At 45.4% G+C, this 26906-nt stretch overlaps 1 protein-coding gene across 1 annotated transcript in view; it reads right to left on the reverse strand.

Annotated features, from left to right (window-relative positions):
- Window positions 1-1029: 1029 nt before the first annotated feature.
- The window catches only part of LOC143764796 (dual specificity protein phosphatase 13A-like), a 185648-nt gene continuing 159771 nt past the window's right edge, over window positions 1030-26906 (reverse strand). Inside the window, exons 2-3 of the mRNA XM_077250766.1 lie at window positions 9981-10198; window positions 1030-5283 (exon numbers count right to left, since the gene is read on the reverse strand). Of these exons, the coding sequence (XP_077106881.1) occupies window positions 5045-5283; window positions 9981-10198 (457 nt within the window). The 3' untranslated portion in view covers window positions 1030-5044. The remainder of the gene's footprint in view (window positions 5284-9980; window positions 10199-26906) is intronic.

Consider the following 26906-nt stretch of genomic DNA (forward strand, 5'->3'; position numbering starts at 1 on the left):
TGGAGAAGAGCAGGGGCCCTAGAACTGAACCTTGCAGGACTCCGACAGATAGGGGGCGAGGTGAGGAGGTGGTGTGTGAGTGGGAGACGCTGAATGTCCGGTCAGTTAGGTATGACGAGATCCAGGATAGGGCCAAGTCTGTGATACCAAGGGATGAGAGGGTCCGCAGCAACAGGGAATGGTCCATTGTGTCAAAGGCAGAGGACAGGTCCAGGAGGAGGAGGATACAGTAGTGCCGCTTGCTCTTGGCGGTTAATAGGTCATTGGTGACCTTAGTTAGGGCAGTTTCAGTGGAGTGGTGTGACCGGAAGCCTGATTGAAAGTGGTCGAAGAGGGAGTAGGAAGAGAGATGGGAGGACAGTTCAAGATGGACATGTTGTTCCAGTAGTTTTGAGGCATAGGGGAGAAGTGATATAGGGCGATAGCTAGATACAGAGGATGGATCAAGAGAGAGGGCTTTTTGATGATAGGTGTGATTGAGGCATGTTTAAAGCTTGAGGGGAAAACACCAGTTGTTAGTGATAGGTTGAAGACATGGGTTAATGTTGGGATGAAGACTGTGGCGAGGTTTGGGATTAAGTGGGATGGGATCGGGTCAAGTGCACAGGTGGTGAGATGTGATCTTGAGAGTAGAGTGGAGAGTCTGTCTTCTGTAATGGTGGAGAAGTTGGTTTTGGAAGTGCAGGGTTGGGTAGTTGGGAGGAAGGGTTCTGGGGGTTGTTTACTAAAACTGTCTCTGATGTTCTCAATCTTCTGCTTGAAGTATGAAGCAAAGTCTTCAGCTGAGATGAGTGGGAGGGAGGAGGTGCTGGGGGATGGAGGAGAGAGTTGAAGGTGTTGAATAACTGTTTAGGGTTGTGAGACAGGGAGAATATGAGAGATGAGAAGTAGGTTTGTTTTGCTGTGGCGAGTGTGGTCTTGAAAGTAGTGAGGGACTGTTTGAATGCGATGAAGTGCTCGTTGGAGTGGGATCTGTTCCATCTGTGCTCAGCAGCCCTGGAAGCTCTCCTCAGTTTTTTGGTCAGGCGGGTGTGCCAGGGCTGTCTGCTGATTTTACGAGCTTTGGTATGTGTGAGAGGGGCAAGAGATTCCAAAGCTGCAGCTATTGTGGTGTTATATAGAGCGGCATCTTCATCCGCATTGTATAGGGAGCTTATGTCTGTGAGAGGGAGGAGGGATTCAGAGAGCGAGTGTAGATCAAGGTGTTTAAGATTTCTGCGAGGGTGTGAAAGTTTGTGGGGTGGGGATTGTAGACAAGGAGTGGAGAGGGAAGAGAATGTGAGTAGGTTGTGGTCAGAAAGAGGAAGAGGTGAGTTAGAGAGGATAGGGAGCAGAGGCGGGTGAAGATGAGGTCCAGTGTGTGACCATCTTTGTGAGTGGCTGTAGAAGACCATTGGGCAAGGTCAAAGGAGGAAGTGAGAGATAGAAGTTTAGTGGCAGCTGAGAGGGAAGTGTCAATGGGGATGTTGAAGTCGCCCATGATGATAGTGGGGATGTCAGCAGCGAGGAAATGGAGTAGCCTGGAGTAGCCAGGTGGTGAAGTGGTCAAAGAAGGTGATGGCTGGCCCTGGGGGACGGTAGATGACAGCCAGTTGGAGGTTAGAGGGGGAGTAGATGTGCACGGAGTGCACCTCAAAGGAAGGGAGGGTAACAGAGGGTGGAAGTGGGATTGGGGTGAAGGAGCAGTTATCTGACAAGATTAAACCAACTCCTCCGCCATGCTTGCTGCTGGGGCGAGGGATGTGAGAGAGGTGGAATCCACCATAGGAAAGAGCGGCTGGAGAGGCTGAGTCAGAGGGGGTGAGCCAGGTTTCAGTGATGCAGAGGAAGGAGAGTTGTTATTGATAAAGAGGTCGTGGATAAATGACAGTTTATTGCAGACAGAGCGTGCGTTCCATAGTCCTCCAGATAGGGAAATTGGGGGAGTGGGGGCTGGATGAATGGGTATGAGGTTACTGTGGTTGCGAAGACGTGTAGAGGACCATGGCAGGGGATTAGAAATGTGTGTGGGGATGTGATGAGGAGGGCCAGGATTTGGGGATATGTCGCCAGCAATGAGGAGCAGCAGCCTGAGCGTTAGAAGGTGTGAGCTGCATAGGTCATGATGTGGCCGTGTGTGCCTGGAGAGAAAGGATTGTATGTGGAGGAATAGTTCTTTTAGTTTATAATAGTTTTTATGATGTAAAATAAATGAGCAAAGACATAATATCAAAAATGGAACTCTAAACCATAGTCTATCCAGACATTTTTTATTGGAACATAAAAAAGACACTAAGTTTCAGGCTCAATATATTTGAACAGGGGCTGAACTTTTTTATAACAGATACCAGAAATTAATAAATTGCGACTCCTATTGGATCTTTAAAGGGAATCTCTCACACTCCGTATATGACCTATTAATATGGGCATTTCGGTGATAGAAATGTTACACTACCTTTACCTGTATGCCTCATAGTTGCGGTCTTGTTCTGCATGCTAATTATTTCTTCCCGGCTTCAGTGTTCTTCTGTGTAGGTGCCGGCATGTCACTACTACTTCCATTGCAGTGGCCTGCAGCGTGTGCAGCTGTAAGCAGGTACAAAGATAGTAATGCAGAGACACAGAGCAAGGGTTAACAAGAGTGAGGTTTAATTTGCAGCAATAAACTCCTAGCAGGGAGATAACAGAGGGATAACAGGGAGGTAATAGGGAGGGGGAAAGCAGGTAAAAAGAGTGTAGTTGTGATACAACTCAACAGTCTTGCTATCAAATTCAACTTATCGTGACTTATCGGTTTTGCCTGTTGAGCCCCTAGTCTATTAATCTGCAGAACCGAAGTGTGAAGCTCTGCACAAGTTTCTACTCGGCATGTGCTCTGCTGCACACCTGCCGACAGCTGGATACACACCCCACAATACTGCTCCTGGTGCTTGTTCCTTAGTGCACCTGCGCCGCACTGCTTCGCTCGGCGCCCGACTGTCTATGTGCTCCCTGCTACTTGGGAACTCTCATTGAACCCCTCCCGGGTCTCTGCTCCATGCCTCACCTCACTTCGCAAAGCACAGCTGGCCCCTGCCTTCTCTTTCCTCTGGTGGGAAGTCTCTGCTTTTCCCACGCTACACACTCTCTCATCCCCTTGCTTACCATACCCCTTCTCTCCAGGCCATGGGTCCTGTCCGGCTCCCATTACCTTCCCCCCCTGCAATATTGGACACAGCCTTGGCAGTTCCAGACCTGGTATTGCACAGGTACCCACAGCCCGATCTTCCTCCTTACACGGCAATAAGGTGGTTCCTAACTATGCAGGGAGGAAGGAAGTGAAGAGAGCACTTTATCGCCGCACACACCTGCATCTGTGCAGAGGAACACTGAAGCCAATACCCATAGGATGACAGAATAGGTACTGTATAATAGCACTAATGCAGGGTGCAGGCACGGGATCCCGGGGCCACCAATGCACACCACAGGGCACTGTGATGCTAACGGGAGGGGGTTGATATTGCAGACAAGAGGCAGAGATTTCTTCCAGGCATCGCAAACCCCGAAGCCTGGAAGAAATCATTAGCATACAGAAATAAAATACGGTTTCTCAACAAGACTGCACATATGAGGCATACAGGTATGACTAGTGTAAGATTTCTAACACCGGTATGATCATATTAATAGATTATATATGTCCAAGGGGTGACAGAGTCCCTTTAAGGCTACTTTCACACTAGCGTTAACTGCATTCCGTCACAATGCGTCGTTTTGCCGAAAAAACGCATCCTGCAAAAGTGTTTGCAGGATGCGTTTTTTCGCCATTGATTAACATGAAGCGACGCATTGTGACGGATTGCTACACGTCGCACCCGTCGTGCGACGAATGCGTCGTGCAGTGGCGGACCGTCGGGAGCAAAAAACGCTACATGTAACGTTTTTTGCTCACGACGGTCCGCTTTTTCCGACCTCGCATGCGTGGCCGGAACTCCGCCGGAACTCCGCCCACACCTCCCCGCACTTCCCCGCACCTCACAATGGGGCAGCGGATGCGCTGGAAAAATGCATCCGCTGCCCCCGTTGTGCGGCGGGGACAACGCTAGCGTCGGGGACCTCGGCCCGACGCACGGCGACGGGCCGAGCCCGACGCTAGTGTGAAAGAAGCCTAAGTTATCCACATTGGCACCTGAAGGGCTAAACAAAACTATTCAAAAACTATAGTAGTGCAATACAGTACATCCATGTATATTAACAGAAGAGTAATTTTCCCTATATTTTATTTAATTTTATCACATACATTTGTATAGAAATTTCTCTTTTATAAAAATCATTTTTTTTGTATCATTCTAACTTTATGCATGGTAGTTTCCTATTCCATTGTATACAATTATATATTCATTGTTTTAAGCTATGTATATTTAACCTCTTTAAACCCTTATTTTTATTCTTTTAAAGAAGCAGTCCTCCCATCAAAGTGTTTATCATCTTAATATATAGCACCATATTATATAGCACTGTGTATTTACAATTTCTCATTTCACCTTTCTACCTAGTTAATTCTTCTGTTTTCACTGCTTTATGTAGACACAGGAAGCCTCTTGTCCATGCAGAAATCATTCCCCTCTTCAACTCCTAGACCAGCTGCTTCGGGAGTGACTCATGAGTCATGCAGGAAACATTTTCTTCCTCTTTCTACATAGAGCTTAGAAGGATTCTGCTTGTTAGTTTTTAATCACGTGATGTCAAAGACCTGATGAAAAGCAGAAGAATCAATTGGGTAGAAGGGTAAAATTAGCAATTATAAGTACACAGTGCTATATAACATGGTGACTGCAATATATTAAGAAGATACAAACTTTGATGGAAGTGCTTTAATAAAAAATGACTGAATAATAGGAAAGTTGGCACAAGGTTTTCTATACAATTAGGAAAAATAGGTGAAACAAACTCATTACAAGCAAATGTAAAAAGCTACACGCAACAGTAATGGGCAACAATTAAATAGCAAAATTGTAAATATCAGTGCTAAACGTACTAAAAATAGAAATTGCATGTAAGATATGCTTCTTTTTTTTTGCACTCGATTCTACATCTCCTCTCCATGCTGATTCGCCTCTGATTTTATCTGGTTTTCCTGTGGTTGCCGGAGTTCTTCGCCCAGGTGCATCAGCTGCCGGAGAAAACCCGTGTTGGGGGAAATCCAGCGTTTTTCCTGTACGGTGCGAATAGCTTGAATGAGGGAGATTTGATGATGGATCATTAGGTAAGCCAGGACCAGAGTGGCAGATCTACTGATACCAACAACACAATGTACCAGAAGCCTGGCTGAGAAAGAGCACAAAGCATCATTAAAAATGTATTTTATGCACCATATGCAAGCTGAAGATATTAAGCAAAGTGAAGAATCATATTCTCGCCTGTTCCCCTGCAGCTATAATATTTTATGACAATCGGTAACTTGTTCACTGGAGAGAAAGACTGTAGAATATTTATCAATATATTTATCTATTCTATAAGTGTAAAAAGTGTCACTTTCTTACACACACTGACCATAAAGACAAATGGGGTCACTTTTTCAAGAGTATGGAACATTCATCAACAGTGCATGCTCCTGCTAAGAAATCTCACTTGCCACTTAGGTAGCTCCAACAGATGTTACATCTGACAACGTGCAGTTTAAATATTGGAATAATTATATTTTATGGGTTATTAACTCCTTTACCCCCAAGGGTGGTTTGCACGTTAATGACCAAGCCAATTTGTACAATTCTGACCACTGTCTCTTTCTGAGGTCATAACTCTGGAACGCTTCAATGGATCCCGGTGATTCTGACACTGTTTTCTCGTGACATATTGCACTTCATGACAGTGGTAAAATTTCTTTGATATTACTTGAGTTTTTGTGAAAAATATGGAAATTTGGCAATTTTTGAAAATTTTGAAATTTTCCACATTTGAATTTCCAAGCCCTTAAACCACAGAGATATGTTACACAAAATACATAAGTAACATGTCCCACATGTCTACTTTACATCAGCACAATTTTGAAACCAACATTTTTTTGTTAGGGAGTTATAAGGGTTAAAAGTTAACCAGCCAGTTCTCATTTTTACAACACCATTTTTTTTAGGGACCACATCATATTTGAAGTCACTTTGAGGGGTCTATATGATAGGAAATAGCAAAAAGTGACACCATTATAAAAACTGCACCCCTCAAGGTGCTCAAAACCACATTTAAGAAGTTTATTAACCATTCAGGTGCTTCACAGGAATTTTTGGAATGTTTAAAAAAAAAAAAAAAAAGAACATTTAAATTTTTTTTCACAAAAAAATTACTTCAGATCCAATTTGCTTTATTTTACCAAGGGTAATAGGATAAATTGGACAAGAAAAGTTGTTGTATAATTTGTCCTGAGTAGGCCGATACCCCATATGTGGGGGTAAACCACTGTTTGGGCGCATGGCAGATCTCGGAAGGGAAGGAGAGCCGTTTGACTTTTCAATGCAAAATTGGCTGGAATTGAGATAAGACGCCATGTCACGTTTGGAGAGCCCCTGATGTGCCTAAACAGTGGAAACCTCCTACAAGTGACACCATTTTGGAAAGTAGACCACCTAAGGAACTTATCTAGATTTGTGGTGAGCACTTTGAACCCCCAGTGGTTTCACTAAAGTTTAGAATATAGAGCCATGAAAATGAAAACATCATATTTTTTTCCACAAAAATGATTTTTGCCCCAAATTTTTTATTTTCCCAAGGGTATCTGGAGAAATTGGTCCACAAATGTTGTTGAGCAATTTGTCCTGAGTACACTGATACCCCACATGTGGGAGAAAACTACTGTTTGGGCACACGTTGGGGCTCGGAAGGGAAGAAGTGGCGTTTCGGAATGCAGACTTTGATGGAATTGTCTGCGGGCGTCACGTTGTGTTTGCAGAGCCCCTGATTTACCTAAACAGTAGAAACCCACCACAAGTGACCCTATATTGGAAACTAGACCCCCCAAGGAACTTATCTAGGTGTTGTGAGAGCTTTGAACCCCCAAGTGTTTCACTAAAGTTTATAATGCAGAGCCGTGAAATTAAAAAATCATGTTTTCCCCACCAAAATGATATTTTAACCCCCAAATTTTTATTTTCCCAAGCGTAACAGGAGACATTGGACCACAAAAGTTGTTGTCCAAGTTGTCCTTAGTTCGCTGATACCCCATATGTTGGGGTAAACCCCTGCTTGGCACACGGGAGACCTTGGAAGGGAAGGAGCACTGTTTTACTTTTTCAACGTAGAATTGGTTGGAATTGAAATCTGACACCAAGTCGCGTTTGGAGAGCCCCTGATGTGCCTAAACAGTGGAAAACCCCAATTCTAACTGAAAACCTAACCAAAACATACCCCTAACCCTAATCCCAACCATAACCACACCCCTAACCCGAACACACCTCTAACCCTAATCCCAACCATACCCCTAACCCCAACACTCCCCTAACATCAACACACCCCTAACCCTAATCCCAACCCTAACCACACCCCTAACTCCAACACACCCCTAACCCTAATCCCAACCATAACCATAACCGCACCCCTAACCCTGATACACCCCTAACCTTAATCCCAACCGTAAATGTAATCCAAACCCTAACCCTAATTGTAGCACCAACCCTAACCCTAATGGGAAAATGGAAATAAATAGATTTTTTTAATTTTATTATTTTTCCCTAACTAAGGGGGTGATGAAGGGGGGTTTGATTTACTATTTATAGTGGGGTGTTTTAGCGGATTTTTATGTTTGGCAGCTGTCACACACTAAAAGACGCTTTTTATTTCAAAAGATAGTTTTTGAGTCTCCACATTTTGAGAGCTATAATTTTTCCATATTTTGGTCCACAGAGTTATGTGAGGTCTTGTTTTTTGTGGGACGAGTTGACGTTTTTATTGGTATCATTTTCGAGCACGTGACATTTTTTATTCTGAGTTTTGTGAGGCAGAATGACCAAAAACCAGCTATTCGTTAATTTTTTTGGAGGGGCGTTTATACCGTTCCGCGTTTGATAAAATTGATAGAGCGGTTTTATTCTGCGGGTTTGTACGATTACAGCGATACCTAATTTATATAATTTTTTTTATGTTTTGGTGCTTTTATACGATAAAAACTATTTTATATAAAAAATAATTATTTTTGCATCGCTTTATTCTGAGGAATATAACTTTAATTTTTTTGCTGATGACACTGTATGGCGGCTCGTTTTTTGCAGGACAAGATGACGTTTTCAGCAGTTCCATTTTTTTTATATCCGTCTTTTTGATCACGTGTTATTCCACTTTTTGTTTGGTGGAATGATAATAAAGCGTTGTTTTTTGCCTTTTTTTACGGTGTTCACTGAAGGGGTTAACTAGTGGGACAATTTTATAGGTCGGGTCATTATGGATGCGGCAATACTAAATATGTGTACTTTCATTGTTTTTTTTATTTAGATAAAGAAATGTATTTATTGGAACAATATTTTTGTCACAGGTTTAGGAACTGCAAAAGTGAACCTGCAGAACCACGAGAACGAATCTCCCACGGGTGAGCTGGCCTGGTGGACCACCCCCCAATACAGGGAGTGTTAGTGGCAGGCCCGAGAGAGACTATTGCCGCAAAAGCTGATACCCGGGGACAGGAAGTAGGAGTGGAAAAGACGCAGAACTGGCTATGACGGAGACACAGGGCAGATTGGCAATGACTGAGACTAAGATTAGGTAGAATATGGCGGACGCCCAGGACAGACTGGACATGGTGGACGCCCAAGACGGACTGGGTATGGCGGTAACACAGGACAGGCAGGGTAAGGTGGAAACACAGGACAGGCAGGGTGTGGCAGACACACAGGACTGGCAGGGTATGACGGACGCTTAGGACAGAGCAAAGTACGGCGGAAACACAGGACAGGCAGGGTATGACAGACACTCCGGACAGAGCAAGGTACGGCGGAAACACAGGACAGGCAGGATATGACGGATACTCAGGACAGAGCAGGGTACGGCGGAAACACAGGGCAGGCAGGGTAAGACGGACGCACAGGACAGAGCAAGGTACAAAGGGACCTGGGTCAAATGAGGACAAATGACAATCAGGCAAGGATCAGAGGAAGGGTGTACCATAAATACATGGTGTGCAGGAGGACTTCCGGGTCAGGGTCCTCCAGGCCATAGAGAGGTTGAAGCAGTGCACCAGTATATCACAGAGAAAGTGCGCGTGCGCAGAGGGAGATGGAGTGCACACGCGCAGTTGACAGACACCAGGAAGCTGCGGTGAATCAGGAGGAGAAGAAGGAAGAACGTGCGCCTGCAGGAGGAGCACGCCGGAGAGGGTAAGTATGTCGGCGAGCGGGGGGGTGGAGCGGCAGGAGCGGCGGCACTGAGCGGCGCCGTGACAATTTTGTTGTTCCAAGGATCTCAGGGAAGCATGCAGTGAGCCCCCCTTCCTGCGTGATGCTTCCCTATGTCCTTCACCAGTCTTTGTCCATAGTACATTTTCTTACATACTATTTTGTATTTTGGTGTGATACTTTTTTATATTTCTTATCAATAAACAACTGATTTTATTTCACGGGTTGCTTGGTACTCCTTTTCTTCTTTTGTCTAAATTTGAATTTTTTTACTGAGCTTTTACTGCAAAACTCGGATGTATCAGGTTAGCACAATCTGATGAGATACGTGTAATGTTTATTGGATAAGACCCTACTTGCGCTGTTTTCTCCACAGTGTTTTTATGTTATCATTCCAGTTATTTCTCACCATCTAGTTCTATTTTTAACAAAAAAGTTTCTTATGTTTGGTAGGTAATACCGAATTGTTGTGACGACGCCTGAAGAATGTTTTAAAGGTTAACGAAAAGGAGAGGCAGGAGGAAAAGAATGAATACATAGCTGTAAGATCAGATTGCATACACAAAAATGTTGGATATTTCTCTTAATCGGGTGCATTATAGCAAAAATAATAGTTGTAAAATTTGCCATAGGCACTTTTTAAACTTTTACCTCCAGGTGTAGTCAGTGCTTTATGAATAAATGCTGCTGCCGAGTAGAAATATTTACTCATATCAAACTCTGGCACGTCATTTGCTGGAACACCATGGTATGTGATCGTGGTTCCATAAAAGTCTGGGTTGCCTTCAGAATACCTTCGACCATGGGCAGCGTTCAGCACATGTGTGATGCCTAACTTCCACAACTCATACTTGTCATTGGCAGTCTTCCTGTGGATTTTAAAAAATAAACAAATTATGATCAAAGATCACACTAGTTTTCTGAGAAATAATTGGCCAGCAACCGGCAGTTTGAATGACTTTTGGAGATGAAAAGTTGATATTTAGACCCATATTTATAAAAATTATCAATAATAACTCCTTGGTGCTGCAACCAGTTTTGACCTTTATGATAAACCATTTTGTTCACTTTTCATATGTTACTAAAGTAGCCATAACGCGTTATTTTTTCGGTGATATTTTCATAAGATGAGTTGCATTTTTAAGTTGCATCATTTTGGATTACATATACGGTAACTATTACATACTTATGTAGTCTGAAAAAAGAACTAGGTCCATGAAGTTCAATCGTTCCCCACCAATTGTACATTTAGTCACTAATTTAGCTATAAGCCACAATGTTATGTGTATCAACGAAATCGTCTAGCCCTTTTTGAAAGGGAACCTGTCACCCCCAAAATCGAAAATGAGCTAAGCCCACCGGCATCAGGGGCTTATCTACAGCATTCTGTAATGCTGTAGATAAGCCCCCGATGTATCCTGAAAGATGAGAAAAAGAGGTTAGATTATACTCACCTGGGGGGGGGAGCGGTCCTATCCGATGGGCGTCGTGGTCCAGTCCGGGGCCTCCCATCTTCATAGGATGACGTCCTCTTCTTGTCTTCACACTGCAGCTCCGGCGCAGGTGTACTTTGTCTGCTCTGTTGAGGGCAGAGCAAAGTACTGCAGTGCGCAGGCGCTGGGCTTCTCTGACCTTTCCCGGCACCTGCGCACTGCAGTACTTTGCTCTGCCCTCAACAGGCAGACAAAGTACGCCTGCGCCAGAGCCGCAGCGTGAATACAAGAAGAGGACATCATTGTAAGAAGATGGGAGGCCCTGTACCGGACCGCGATGCCCATCGGACGGGACCGCAGCGGGACCGCCCCTGTTATGATCCCAGTGGCTTAGGATCACAAATCTAACCAGCTAAGTCAGAGACAATAGGACGAGCTCTGGAGATGTGGTAACTGGACTGACCGCAAAGCTGATCCTAACCAAACACACTAAAGGTAGCCGTGGAACGTTTCCTGAAATCCTAGACGTCTCTTCACGGCCTGAGAAACTGACTACCCCTAGAGATAATGTAAGACCTCACTTGCCTCAGAGAAATAACCCCAAAGAAATAGAATAGCCCCCCACAAATAATAACGGTGAGTTAAGAGGAAAAGACAAACGCAGAGATGAAACAGGTTAAGCAAATGAGGCCCGCTAACACTAGATAGCAGAAAATAGTAAGGGATCTGTGCGGTCAGTAAAAAACCCTATACAAAAATATCCACGCAGAGAATGCGAGAACCCCCACACCAACTAACGATGTGGGGGAGCAACTCAGCACCCCAGAGCTACCAGCAAGCAGAGAAATCACATATTAGCAAGCTGGACAAAACTCATAATAATCTAGGAACATATTGAACACAGATGAGCAAGAATAAGCAAACAGAACTTAGCATCTCTTGAAGAGACTGGTAATGGATGTAGACAGGAGCAAACAGAATAGCACTGAATACAACGACAGCAGGCATAGACTGAGATTCCAAGTGAGCTTAAATAGAAAACCAGCCCACAGGTAACGAGACAGCTGATGCCAGTCACAAACCTGCAGAAAGACAGCACTCACACAGTACCACTTGTGACCACAAGAGGGAGCCCAGAAATAGAGTTCACAACAGTACCCCCCCTTGAGGAGGGGTCACCGAACCCTCATCAAAACCCCCAGGGCGATCAGGACGAGCCACATGGAAGGCACAAACCAAATCGGCTGCATGAACATCAGAGGCGACAACCCAGGAATTATCCTCCTGACCATAGCCCTTCCACTTAACCAAATACTGAAGCCTCCATCTAGAAATACGAGAATCCAAGATCTTCTCAACCACGTACTCCAATTCGCCCTCTACCAGCACCGGGGCAGGGGGCTCAACAGAAGGAACCACAGGCACCACATACCTCTGCAACAAAGACCTATGGAACACGTTATGAATGGCACACGACGCTGGGAGGTCCAAACGAAATGACACCGGGTTAAGGATTTCCAAAATCTTATAAGGACTGATGAAGCGAGGCTTGAATTTAGGAGAGGAAACCTTCATAGGAACATACCGAGAAGACAGCCATACCAAATCCCCAACACGAAGTCGGGGACCCACACCGCGACGGCGGTTGGCAAAGCGCTGAGCCTTCTCCTATGACAACTTCAAATTGTCCACCACATGGTTCCAAATCTGCTGCAACCCATCCACCACAGAATCCACCCCAGGACAGTCAGAAGGTTCAACCTGACCCGAGGAAAAACGAGGATGAAAACCAGAATTGCAGAAAAAAGGCGAAACCAAAGTAGCAGAACTAGCCCGATTATTAAGGGCAAACTCGGCCAATGGCAAAAAAGTCACCCAATTATCCTGATCAGCAGAAACAAAACATCTTAAATAAGTTTCCAAGGTCTGATTAGTTCGCTCGGTTTGGCCATTCGTCTGAGGATGGAAGGCCGACGAAAAAGACAAATCAATGCCCATCTTAGCACAAAAGATCCGCCAAAATATGGACACAAACTGGGATCCTCTGTCAGACCCAATATTTTCAGGGATGCCGTGCAAGCGAACCACATTCTGAAAAAATAGAGGAACCAAATCGGAGGAGGAAGTCAACTTAGGCAAGGGCACCAAATGGACCATTTTAGAAAAACGATCACACACCACCCAGATGACAGACATTCTCTGAGAGACTGGAAGATCCGAAATAAAATCCATGGAAATGTGCGTCCAAGGCCTCTTCGGGACAGGCAAAGGCAAAAGCAAACCGCTGGCACGAGAACAGCAAGGCTTAGCCCGAGCACAAATCCCACAGGACTGCACAAAGGAACGCACATCCCGCGACAAGGAAGGCCACCAGAAGGACCTAGCCACCAAATCCCTGGTACCAAAAATCCCAGGATGGCCTGCCAACACCGAAGAATGAACCTTGGAAATAACTCTGCTGGTCCATCTATCTGGGACAAACAGTCTCTCTGGTGGGCAACGGTCAGGTTTATCCGCCTGAAATTTCTGCAGCACTCGTCGCAAATCTGGGGAAATGGCAGACAAAATCACTCCCTCTCTGAGGATACCAGCTGGCTCTGAAACTCCCAGAGAGTCAGGCACAAAACTCCTAGAAAGAGCATCAGCCTTCACGTTCTTCAAACCAGGCAGGTATGAGACCACGAAATCGAAACGGGAGAAAAACAATGACCAACGAGCCTGTCTAGGATTCAGCCGCTTGGCAGACTCGAGATAAATCAGATTTTTTGTGATCAGTCAAGACCACCACACGATGCTTAGCTCCCTCGAGCCAATGTCGCCACTCCTCAAATGCCCACTTCATAGCCAACAACTCCCGATTACCAACATCATAATTCCGCTCGGCAGGCGAAAACTTTCTTGAAAAGAAAGCACAAGGCTTCATCACAGAGCCATCAGAGCTTCTCTGCGACAAAACAGCCCCTGCTCCAATCTCAGAAGCATCAACCTCGACCTGAAAAGGAAGAGAGACATCAGGCTGACACAAAACTGGAGCCGAAGAAAACCGGCGCTTCAGCTCCCGAAAGGCTTCCACGGCCGCAGGAGACCAATTAGTCACATCAGAACCCTTCTTGGTCAAATCCGTCAAGGGTTTAACCACGCCAGAAAAATTAGCAATGAAGCGACGGTAAAAATTAGCAAAACCCAAGAACTTCTGAAGACTCTTAACAGATGTAGGCTGAGTCCAGTCATGAATAGCCTGGACCTTGACTGGGTCCATCTCAATAGTAGAAGGAGAAAAAATAAAACCCAAAAAGGAAACTTTCTGTACTCCGAAGAGACATTTTGAGCCCTTCACAAATAAGGCATTAGCACGCAGGACCTGAAATACCATCCTGACCTACTTCACATGGGACTCCCAGTCCTCAGAAAAGACCAAAATGTCATCCAGATACACAATCAAATTTATCCAGATATTCTCGGAAGATGTCATGCATGAAGGACTGGAACACAGAAGGAGCACTAGAGAGTCCAAAAGGCATTACCAAGTACTCAAAATGGCCCTCGGGCGTATTAAATGCTGTTTTCCATTCATCCCCCTGCTTAATACGCACAAGGTTATACGCACCACGAAGATCTATCTTGGTGAACCAACTGGACCCCTTAATCCGAGCAAACAGATCAGATAATAATGGCAAAGGATACTGAAATTTGACCGTGATTTTATTTAGAAGACGATAATCTATACAAGGTCTCAGAGAACCATCCTTCTTGGCCACAAAAAAGAATCCAGCACCAAGAGGGGAGGAGGATGGGCGAATATGTCCCTTCTCTAAAGACTCCTTTATATAACTCCGCATTGCGGCATGTTCTGGTACAGACAAATTAAAAAGTCGTCCCTTGGGGAACTTACTACCAGGAATCAAATTTATAGCACAATCACAATCCCTGTGAGGAGGCAGGGCATCGGATCTGGGCTCATCAAATACATCCTGGTAGTCTGACAAAAACTCAGGGACCTCAGAAGGAATAGAAGAAGCAATTGACACCAAAGGAGCATCGCCATGAATCCCCTGGCAACCCCAACTTGAAACAGACATAGCTTTCCAATCCAGAACTGGATTATGGGCCTGCAGCCATGGCAGACCCAAAACGACAACATCATGCAGATTATGCAGCACAAGAAAGCGAATCACCTCCTGATGTACAGGAGTCATGCACATGGTCACTTGAGTCCAATACTGAGGCTTATTCTCAGCCAATGGTGTAGCATCAATACCCCTCAGTGGAATAGGCAATTCCAAAGGCTCCAGGACAAAACCACAGCGCCTGGCAAACGACACATCCATCAGGTTCAGGGCAGCACCCGAATCCACAAAAGCCATAACCGAGTAGGATGACAAAGAACAAATTAAAGTAACAGACAAAATGAATTTAGGCTGTATAGTACCAACGGTGACAGATTTAGCGATTTTTTTTACGCGCTTAGAGCATGCTGAGATAACATGAGTTGAATCACCACAGTAAAAGCACAACCCATTTTGACGTCTATGATTTTGCCGCTCAATTCTGGTCAGAATTCGGTCACATTGCACAGACTCAGGTCTCTGTTCAGAAAACACCGCCAGATGGTGCGTAGATTTGCGCTCCCGCAAACGCCGATCAATCTGAATGGCCAAAGCCATTGAGTCATTCAGACTTGCAGGCGTAGGGAACCCCACCATAACATTCTTAATGGCTTCAGAAAGACCTTCTCTGAAATTTGCAGCCAGGGCACACTCATTCCATTGAGTAAGCACCGACCATTTCCGAAATTTTTGACAATACACCTCAGCTTCATCCTGGCCCTGAGAGAGAGCCAGCAAGGCCTTTTCTGCCTGGTTCTCAAGATTAGGTTCCTCATAAAGCAGTCCAAGCACCAGAAAAAACGCATCCACATTCAGCAATGCAGGATCTCCTGGCGCCAGGGAGAAAGCCCAATCTTGAGGGTCGCCGCGTAACAAGGAGATAACAATTTTAACTTGCTGAGCGGAATCACCAGAGGAACGAGGTCTCAAAGAAAGAAATAATTTACAATTATTCTTAAAATTCAGAAACCCAGATCTATCTCCAGAAAACAACTCAGGAATAGGTACTTTTGGCTCAGACATAGGACTGTGAACAACAAAATCCTGAATGCTTTGCACCCTTGCAGCAAGATGATCCACACTAGAAGTCAGACTCTGAATATCCATGTCTGCAGCTGAACTCAAAGCCACCCAGAGATTAAGGGGATGAGAGAAGCTGGACAGACTGCAGCAAAGGGAGAGGAAAAAAAAAATTGTACTCAGAGTCAGGACTTCTCTTATCCCACTTCTGCGATGCAATAAACACTTTTCTGGCCTGCTGTACTGTTATGATCCCAGTGGCTTAGGATCACAAATCTAACCAGCTAAGTCAGAGACAATAGGACGAGCTCTGGGGATGTGGTAACTGGACTGACCGCAAAGCTGATCCTAACCAAACACACTAAAGGTAGCCGTGGAACGTTTCCTGAAATCCTAGACGTCCCTTCACGGCCTGAGAAACTGACTACCCCTAGAGATAAAGTAAGACCTCACTTGCCTCAGAGAAATAACCCCAAAGAAATAGAACAGCCCCCCACAAATAATAATGGTGAGTTAAGAGGAAAAGACAAACGCAGAGATGAAACAGGTTAAGCAAATGAGGCCCGCTAACACTAGATAGCAGAAAATAGTAAGGGATCTGTGCGGTCAGTAAAAAACCCTATACAAAAATATCCACGCAGAGAATGTGAGAACCCCCACACCAACTAACGATGTGGGGGGAGCAACTCAGCACCCCAGAGCTACCAGCAAGCAGAGAAATCACATATTAGCAAGCTGGACAAAACTCATAATAATCTAGGAACATATTGAACACAGATGAGCAAGAATAAGCAAACAGAACTTAGCTTCTCTTGAAGAGACTGGTAACGGATGTAGACAGGAGCAAACAGAATAGCACTGAATACAACGACAGCAGGCATAGACTGAGATTCCAAGTGAGCTTAAATAGAAAACCAGCCCACAGATAACGAGACAGCTGATGCCAGTCACAAACCTGCAGAAAGACAGCACTCACACAGTACCACTTGTGACCACAAGAGGGAGCCCAGAAATAGAGTTCACAACACGCCCCTGGGTGAGTATAATCTAACCTTTTTTCATATCTTTCAGGATACATTGGGGCTTATCTACAGCATTACAAAATGCTGTAGATAAGTCCCTGATGCCGGTGGCCGCAGCTCATCTTCGATTTTGGGGGTGACAGGTTCCCTTCAAAAGCTGTTATAGTGTCTGCCTTTACTACCTCTTGTAGGTGAGCATTCCACAGTCTGACTGCTCTAACTGTAAAGAACCCTTTCCTGTTTAGCTGCAGGAATCGCCTTTCTTCCACCCGTAATGAGTGCCCCCTAGTCCTCAGTATGGTCTTTGGAAGGAATAAGTCATGTGCTAGTCCTTTGCATAGACCACACATGTATTTTTACATGTAAATGAAATCCCTTCTGAGGCGTCTTTTTTCTAAGCTAAACAAATCCCCTACTTTTCCAACCTTTCATCATATGAGAGGCCTTCCATTCCTTGTAATAATCTAGTTGCCCACCGTTGAACTGATTCTAACTTCTGAATATCCATTTTAAAATGTGGAGCACAAAACTGGATCCCATATTCTAGATGTGGCTTTACAAGTGATTTATAGATGGGCAATAATACATTGGGATCATAGGATTTTATCTTTTTATATGCACTAAAATCTTGTTTGGTTTTGTGGCTGCTGCTTGACATGGAGTACTGCTGCTCAGCTTACTTGTAATGAGAATAACGAAGTCCTTCTCTTGATCTGTAGTCCCGAGTATACTCTCATTTAATGTATATGGAGCGCCCCGCCTGGGCCGTGGGGTACTCGGTACCGGGTCCGGTTCTTAAAGGGGATGTCACGGTGGCTGCGACCCGGTCCGTGGCCCTGGGCGCCCAATTAAAGGTAAAGAGCTTTGAGGGGATTTGTAATGTCTATGTTCGTGATACCACCTGTGGTTCTCGGTCAGTAGGGACCAACGCCACTTAAAGGGTCCTCTGGGGTTATGGTAGGGTGGCTAGATGGTAACACTTCCCACAGGTGAAGCGGGGTCCCCAGGTGTATGGCAGGATGGTGTATGCCGATGAATGAACAAAGAACGAGGATACAAGTTTGCAAAGTCTTTACCTGGTTTACTGATGTTAGTAGTAGTCCTCAGTCCAGGGTACCAAGTGCAGGGTAGCTGTGGTCTGGCCGGCTTGGAGGCACTAAGAGATCCCTTTACCAGGTGAGGTCCTTAAGCCTTTCCTGCTAGCGCCATTTGGTTTTTAGGTCCCTGCTTGTTGAAGCTCAGTGCAAGTCCCCGCTCTCCTGTCCTAAGACAAATGTCTGTATGATAGGCAGTTTGAGCCTGTTTATAGGATCTCTTAGGTGACCCGGCTCTTAAGGTCACTGCTTCACCTCAGACTTGTTACAGGCAATTGACATAGTGCTTTGCCTTCCGGTTCTGTCATGCATCCTGGAGAACAACACGACCTTGGGCTCCCGGCTTCTGCACTCTGCACTTCCGCTGTTCCTCTCCTGAGCCCTTTCCTCCTCTGTGCTTTTTTCCTCTAAGCTCCTCCACAATTCAACTCTCCTGCTTCTCTTTCCAGGGGTAGCAGCTCCCTCATGGCTCCTCAGCCTTCACGTCTGCTCCAGACGTCCTTCTGCTACTGGAGACCAACTGTCTCCCTCCACTGTCTCCCTCAGACTAGCTGAGACTGACAAGCTCCTCCTCCAGACCAGAATACATAAAGTGTAAGGGAGCTCCCCTGAATCCAAGTCCTGAGCTCCTCCTCCTGGCCTAGATTCAGATGTGTTGAATGTGAGTGTCTTACCTGATAGAAAGAATCTCCCTTGCCTCCAAGCATGACATCACCCTCTCCGAAAGGAAGGCAACATCACTGAAACAACCGATTGCCTGGGGTGTTGCATATATGCAGCAACAGGAGTACTCTGTCCTAGGTGCATTACTCTGCATTTATCTACATTAAATCTCATTTGCCAAGTGTTTGTCCATTCAGTCATCTTATTCACATTGTTTTGCAATATTGTAATGTCAAGGTCGGATTTTAATATCTATATAGTTTAGTGTCGTCAGCAAAGACTGACACTTTACTCTCAATCCCATCCACAAGGTCATTAAGAGGTTAAAAAGAATCGGTCCTAGCACAGATCCCTGCGGTCTCCACTGCTTACTATATCCCATTTAGAGAACGTACAATTTATGATGACTTTGGTTCCTGACATTTAGCCAATTCCTTACCCATCTGCATATAGTTCCCCTAGTCCTTGATTCGGTTGCTTCAGTATAAGTCTGTTATGTGGAACAGTATCAAATGCCTTTGCAAAGTCCAGATAAATCACATCAGCCACATTACCAACATCCAGATTTGCACTCACCTCCTCGTAGAAACCCAACATGTCAGTTAGACGTGACTTATTCTTCATGAATAAATGCTAGTGGTCATTTATTATATTATTCTCTGCAATATATATCTCTGCAAGTCATCTCTTATAATGCCCTCAAAAACTTTTCACACTACTGATGTCAGGTTTACCCAGCATCGGACTGGAGCACTTTGGGCCCACCAGACAAAATCATTCTTGGGGCCCACAATGTTGCTACATAGAAATAAATACAAGACCACCAGTTGTGCAGTAAAACAAGCTAATATCAGGGCATAATATAAGATAGTACACTTACTAATGTTATAGAAAAAGTTGGCTCCCACATTTTGGTGCAGACTCAATGATAAAGATAAATGTCTCCTGATGTTTATTAACCACTAAATGTTTAGAGCACCAGCACAATGGATGGGATTTTATAACATCTCATTCATACGCTGAGAAATTCCACTGCATGAATTGACCGATGCTGCAGATTTGACATGAACAATTTGTCAATTCATGCTGTGGATTTTCACCACCAATTTTATCCTTTGCAATACAAAGTACCAGGTCAGTGGTAAATGTGCATCATTGTGTAGTAGTAAACGTAGCAATATCTGCACAATATCTGTGTGGATATTTCCGCTGTTAATTTGCTGTGGGATTTTCATGGTAGAAATTCTGCAGCAAAAACATTATGTGAATGTATCCACTTATAGTGGTGGGGGTCCTAGATCACTTATGTATGGTGTTATTAGTGATTTTTACAGAAATCTCTCTGCTACCTATAAGGCCATAATCTATTAGGAAGGGCCTCATTTTCTTAGTGATGGGGTAAAAAAATCTTTAGTCCATCAAGGGTGATACTGGGAGAGGGGGCTCAGTTAGTCAGAGGTGATACAGGGAGTGGGGGGTCAGTCCGTCAGGGGAGATACAGGGAGAGGGGGCTCAGTCCATTAGGGGTGATACAGAAAGAGGGGCTCAGTCAGTCAGGGGTGATACAGGGAGAGGGGTCTCAGTCAGCCAGGGGTGATACAGGGAGAGGAGGCGCAGTCAGTCAGGGGTGATACAGGGAGAGAGGCTCAGTCAGTTGGGGTGACAGAGGGGGCAGTCATGCCATTCTGTCTGTATCTGGTTTTCAGCGTGACAATGCATGTCTTTCCTTTAACCCTTTGCTCCTTTCCCCCTAATTGAGCTGGGATACTGTTGGCTGTTACCTGAATGGAGCCTTCTCAGTTCCCTGCTTTGCTGCGTAGCCGTACATGGGTAGTTAGGTCTTTGCTCTGCTGCATGACCATCCGCTTGTGTAGTCCCTGGTTGCCGCTGTAGAAGCTGTCCGTGGGTTGTGAGGTCATTTGCAGCTGGTGCATGACTTTCCACATGTGTCTGGGCATGCAGTCGCTGCCAGGTGCCCTAAGCCACAGTTCCTGCAATGATTGTGCTGTAATGGTTTCTGTTTGTGCTAAGGGCGTGCATGGCCACACCTCCCCTGCTTTTATCAGGGTTAGTGTGTGTACTTGAAATGCTGTCCCCAGCCAATTACTGAGGGGCAGCTCCTATATAAGGTTCCCCTGCCCTATGGGTGTGGCCTGAGCTACTCACAAAGCTCCTGAACTTTGCTATGTGTGCTTGTGTTCCTGCACCTCTCCTGTCTATGCTTTGGTACCAAAGTCCTAGCCTTGATTCCTGTTATGTCCTGTTCTGGTGCCTGTCCTGGAGGCAGTATATCCAGGCCTGAATACTTGATCCTGACCCTGTTTGAACGGTGTCTGCTGTATTATGTTCCTGAAATCCCTCTGCATCTGGAGTCTTGCACCCAGTGACTTTGAGACTCTTGTAACCGGTGTTTCTGCTGAGGATCTACTACTCTGTGCTCTGGCTACCATGCGGTGCTAGCTCCTGGCAGGCCCAGCAATCCTGCGGATCTAGCACATCCCGCTTGAGTTCCTTCCTAGGTTCGATGTCCAGAGCCTGATGACCGCAGTCTGGAACCTGATGACCTCTCTCTGGAGCTTGGAGCCTGATGACTGTGGTGGTGCCTGTAGGTTGTGTCGGATGTCCGTAACCGAACGACTCCTGTCTGATGTCTGCCGGTGACCCTGGGTCCAGATGTCCTGTCTGTACCCTGATGTCCGGCCTGCATCCTGATGACCTCGTGTTCCCTGATGTCCTTCCTGTGTCTGATGTCCTGATGTAACTGATGCCCTGGTCTGCCACGCCAGTGTCCCAGTTGATGACCTGGGCTGCCATGCCAGTGTCCCAGATCCGGTATTCCTGATGTCCCGATGCCCTGCCTGTGTCCTGATGTCCTGTCTGTACCCTGATATCTTCCCTGCATCCTGATGACCTCGTGTACCCTGATGTCCTGCCTGTGTCCTGATGTCCCACCTATGTGTGCCTCAGTGATCCTTTGATGCCTTGGGGTCCACTGGGTGGTACCCTTCTGGGAGGTGTGGAATCGGGAGCCTGACATCATTATGTTTTGTTTATGTACTGTATGACTTTACTTTAGTAAACTTTACTTTCTCTATACCTGAAGTTGTGTGGTGTAATCAAATCCTATGTGTCTCTTACCTTGTCCACATGCTCAGTTGCCACAGAACCCCGGTCTCTGTCCTCCCCTAGTTCGGGTAGGCTTGGGTCCCCCTCCGCGGTATAAAGGGTCCGTATGGCGTCCTCGGGCCGTCGTGGTCGGTCGGCATGGGGGCGTCTATGGGCTGGGCCGCATCAGCGACTGCAGCTGACCGTGACAGGGCTCAGTCAGGAGCAGTCAGTCAGGGATGATACAGGGAGTGCGGGCTCAGTCAGTCTGGAGTGATACTAGGTACTAGAGACCCAGTAAGTCAGGAGTGATAGGAGAATTAAGGGAATGTGGTCTTCACTCATCCCATGACTAAAGCCCCCCTCCATTTTTAGTCAGTTAGATTTAGCAGGGGGCCTCAGTTATATGTGATGCTCAGGTAGTCAGGTGCATAGATCAGACTCACTTTTGTTCTGCACCACCAGGGAGCCGTCTGTCTCCCTCTTCTCCTTACACTGTGCCTGCGATGGTACAGGGGGAGGAGAGGGGAGCGCGCTCTTTATAAATTACAGCATGGTACTTTACTTGAGCTGTGAAGCAGAGGAGAAGACACAAACAAGAGTAAACCTTATTGGCCACAGCGCAGCCAATCAGTGTTAAGACTTAACAGCAGCACTGCTCTCCCTGCTGGCTGAACGCAGGGAAGAGCAGTGACATGAAGACATCAGGACAGAACAGCGCTCTGTCATATACAAATAGTGAGCTGCAGTCTGCAGCAGGCGAGCACATCAGCTGTGATGCGAGCATTGGTCTCCCTGTTTGCACAAAGCTGGGAGGGGAGTAGAAAAGGACACGCTAGGAGGAGTCAGTGTACTGCTTGCTGCTCCTTTCAGCATAAGACAGCCTGGGACAGCACTGCTCATATTACAGCTGACACTTTCGCCTGCTGCAGACTGCGACTCATCATTTGTACATAGCAGAGTGATGTTCCCTGATGTCTTTTCGTGTCACCGCTATTCCCAGAGTTAGACAACCGGGAAAGCTGTGCATGCATGATCGCTGACTCACTTCGCTATGCCAGCAGGTGCCAGTGCCTGGGCCCACTGTAGAATCCTCCTGAGCTTACGGGACAGTAGTTTCCTGGATTCACCTTCTTACCGTTCTTAAATATTGGTACCACGTGAGCCATCCTCCAACCCTGTGGCACCACCCCTGTTACAAGAGAGTCTAAGAATATGAGATACAGTGGTGTGTTAATTATTGAGCTCAGTTCCCTCAGTATCCATGGATGAATGCCATCTGGGCCGGGGGATTTGTCAATGTTTAAATTGCTCAGACGTAGATATATTTCTTTTTGTGTTAAACTAGTTATATCAGGTTGTGAATTTTGATTTTTGCCTTGTTGAATGATCCCTGTAACAGACAGTTCATTGGTGAATAGGGATGAAAAGTGCCTGTTTAATATCTCAACCTTTTCTTTGCCCTCTGTTATTATCTTGTTGTTGTAATCTTTTAAGGGGCCGATACCATCTATTTTTTTTTGGCATTGATGTATTTATAAAAAATTAGGGTTTTTTTTAATGTCATTGGCGATTTGTTTCTCTGTAGATAACTTTGCTAGCTTGATTTCTTTTTTACATTTCTTATTTAGATCTTTATACTCCTCAAATGCTATTTCAGTATTCTCGGCTTTCAACATTTTGAATGACCATTGTTTTTGTCATATTAAACTTTGTATTGTCATATTCATCCATAATGGTTTCTGTTTATTCCTTGACATTTTATTACCAGGATTTACCAGGAAGTTTTCTGCAGGATTATAGTAGTATTTCCTTAAAAATGCCCCATTTATGTTCAGTATCCCCAGTTACCATTATGTTGTCCCAGTCTATACAATCACCTTTATTAAAGTTCCAGGTTTTGGTATTTTACCTTTTGAATGTTTGATTGAAAATTACGCTACTTTCACACTTCCGTCGGTACGCGCGCGTCGCAAACCGTCGGCCCGACATACCGACGGACGTTGTGCTAAATTTAGCACAACGTGGGCAGCGGATGCAGTCTTACGACGCATCCGCTGCCCAGTGTGATGAGTGGTGTGGAGGGGGCGGACTTCCGGCCGCACATGCGCGGTCGGAAAAAGGGGAACCGACTGACAAAAAAGTTACATTGAACTTTTTTTGTGCGTCGCGGTCCCAAAACACGTGTGGCCATACATCGCAATGCGTCGCTAATGCAAGTCTATGGAGAAAAAACGCATCCTGCGGGCAACTTTGCAGGATGTGTTTTTTCTCCAAAACGACGCATTGCGACGAACGCCATAAGACAGAAGTGTGAAAGTAGACTTACATTGAAACTTACAATGTTATGGTCACTGCTTCCCAAATGCACCCTGACCTGTAGATCTGAAATTGTATCTGGTCTATTTGACAGAACCAGATCCAGAAGATTACCTCCCCTGGTTCGTGCATCTACCAGCTGAGAGAGGTAATTGTCCTGAACTGTGGATAAGAAATTGTAGCTTTTAGCACAAACAAAAGATTCCATGTCCCATTGAATTTCTGAATAGTTAAAATCCCCTATAATCAGAACCCTATTAGGGTACTGTCATACAGTGGCACTTTTGTCGCTACGACGGTGCGATCCGTGACGTTCCAGCGATATCCATCCAGATCGTTTGGAACTTTCTTTTGTCGCTGGATCTCCCGCTGTCATCACTGGATCGTTGTGTGTGACAGCGATCCAGCGATGCGTTCGCTTGTAACCAGGGTAAACATCGGGTTACTAAGCTCAGGGCCGCGCTTAGTAACCCGATGTTTACCGTGGTTACCAGCGTAAAAGTAAAAAAACAAACAGTACATACTTACATTCCGGTGTCTGTCCCCCGGCGTTCTGCTTCTCTGCACTGTGAGCGCCGGCCAGCCAGATAGCGAGCACAGCGGTGACGTCTGACGTCACCGCTGTGCTTTCCGGCTGGCGCAGACACAGTGGAGAGAAGCAGAACGCCGGGGGACAGACACCGGAATGTAAGTATATGTGCAAACAGAAAAAAAAGAGCATGAACCGCACATCCCAAAATCATAAGTTGATCTAAAGCCGCTAGGCAAAAATTTAAATACTGAACATGAGGTTTTCAGTTTAACATTCTGATCAGACTGTATGAAGCCCACTGCCCCTTCACGGCAAACCTCGTAGTGGGTCCTAACGCCCTAACGGAGCGGAGCCGTGCGGCGACCACCGCCGCAGCGGCCATGCACCAGCAGGGCGGACGGCCTGTTGCCCCACAGCACCCATGCTGCGAGACTGAGTCCCCAAGACTCCAGACCGCGCCGCCCCACCAGCACAAAGCCACAGCAACAATGGCCGCCACACAGCACCAGCACCAAAATGAAGGGAGCATTTAAACTCACCTTCCTCCAGCTCTTCAGTGAGAGCCAAAATGGGCTAGACCCCTTACTTTGCAGTCTCCTGCTAATTAAAATCACCTGAGCCAAATGGGAGGAGTGCTGGTCCAAAAAAAGAGACAAGTACATGCTATGTGCAAACAGAAAAAAAAGAGCATGAACCGCACATCCCAAAATCAGCTGGAGCTGGAGGAAGGTGAGTTGAAATGCTCCCTTCATTTTGGTGCTGGTGCTGTGTGGCGGCCATTGTTGCTGTGGCTTTGTGCTGGTGGGGCGGCGCGGTCTGGAGTCTTGGGGACTCAGTCTCGCAGCATGGGTGCTGTGGGGCAACAGGCCGTCCGCCCTGCTGGTGCATGGCCGCTGCGGCGGTGGTCGCCGCACGGCTCTGCTCCGTTAGGGTGTTAGGACCCACTACGAGGTTTGCCGTGAAGGGGCAGTGGGCTTCATACAGTCTGATCAGAATGTTAAACTGAAAACCTCATGTTCAGTATTTAAATTTTTGCCTAGCGGCTTTAGATCAACGTATGATTTTGGGATGTGCGGTTCATGCTTTTTTTTTTTTTTTGCACATGGAATGTAAGTATGTACGGTTTTTTTTTTTTTACTTTTACGCTGGTAACCACGGTAAACATCGGGTTACTAAGCGCGGCCCTGCGCTCAGTAACCCGATGTTTACCCTGGTTACCCGGGGCCTTCGGCATCGTTGGTCGCTGGAGAGCTGACTGTGTGACAGCTCCCAAGCGACCACACAACCACTTACCAACGATCACGGCCAGGTCGTATCGCTGGTCGTGATCGTTGGTAAATCGTATAGTGTGACAGTACCCTTACTGTTTGCTGCCTTTTTAATTTCCTGCAGCATTTCATCCTCTACCTGATTTGCTATATTAGGTATTAAGAGGCTAATAATGAACTCTGATTAGCAGCTTTCCATTATTGCCATCCCCATGTACATTTACCCATAGTGACTCTATATTGCTGTGACTCCATTGAGCACAGGCTTTATTGTGGATTTTATGAAGATGCACACCCCTCCACCTTTTTTTTATCTTTCCTGTCCTTTCTAAATGTAGTGTACACTAAGTATACACTTATTACACTTTTGTAAATGTAGTGTAATAATTAATACATTTTTATCAACTCTTTAAGGGAAGGAATATAAACAAAATGATAATTTGACCGCTGTTTTTTGCATGTTAAATTTGTACTCAATTCTCTGTGCACCAATGAAGTGGGTAAGAATAATTTTGACGATAAGATATTTCTTTGGTTTCATTTATTTATTTTTCCTTTTGTAAAATAAATACACTTTCTGAAAAAAAAAAAAAGCTTTTGTCTCAACATATTCTGAGAGCTTTAAGTTTTACAACATTCTGTCACCTAAACTACATGAAGCCTTACTTTTTGCCTGACCATGTGTAATATTCATTGGTGCCATTTTGTGAATATTTTAATGAACAGAAAAGAAAACAGTAATTCTTTATTCTATTTCTTTTTAGACACTGTTAGGTATAATTGACAAGTTTTCCTTTTTCTGCTGATCAATATATCCACAACTAAACCACATTAAGGTCACGCTCACATGATCAGCATTTGGTCAGTATTGTACATCAGTATTTTTAAGTCAAAATCAGGAGTTGAACAAATCAGAAGAAAAGAATAATTGTGCTATTTTTAGGTACATACAAATTTTTGATCGATAGTTACAATATATTGCAGAATATATGATGCACCGGAACCCAAATTTTAG

The sequence above is a fragment of the Ranitomeya variabilis genome, chromosome 4, assembly GCF_051348905.1.
Source record: "Ranitomeya variabilis isolate aRanVar5 chromosome 4, aRanVar5.hap1, whole genome shotgun sequence".
Lineage (NCBI taxonomy): Eukaryota > Metazoa > Chordata > Amphibia > Anura > Dendrobatidae > Ranitomeya > Ranitomeya variabilis.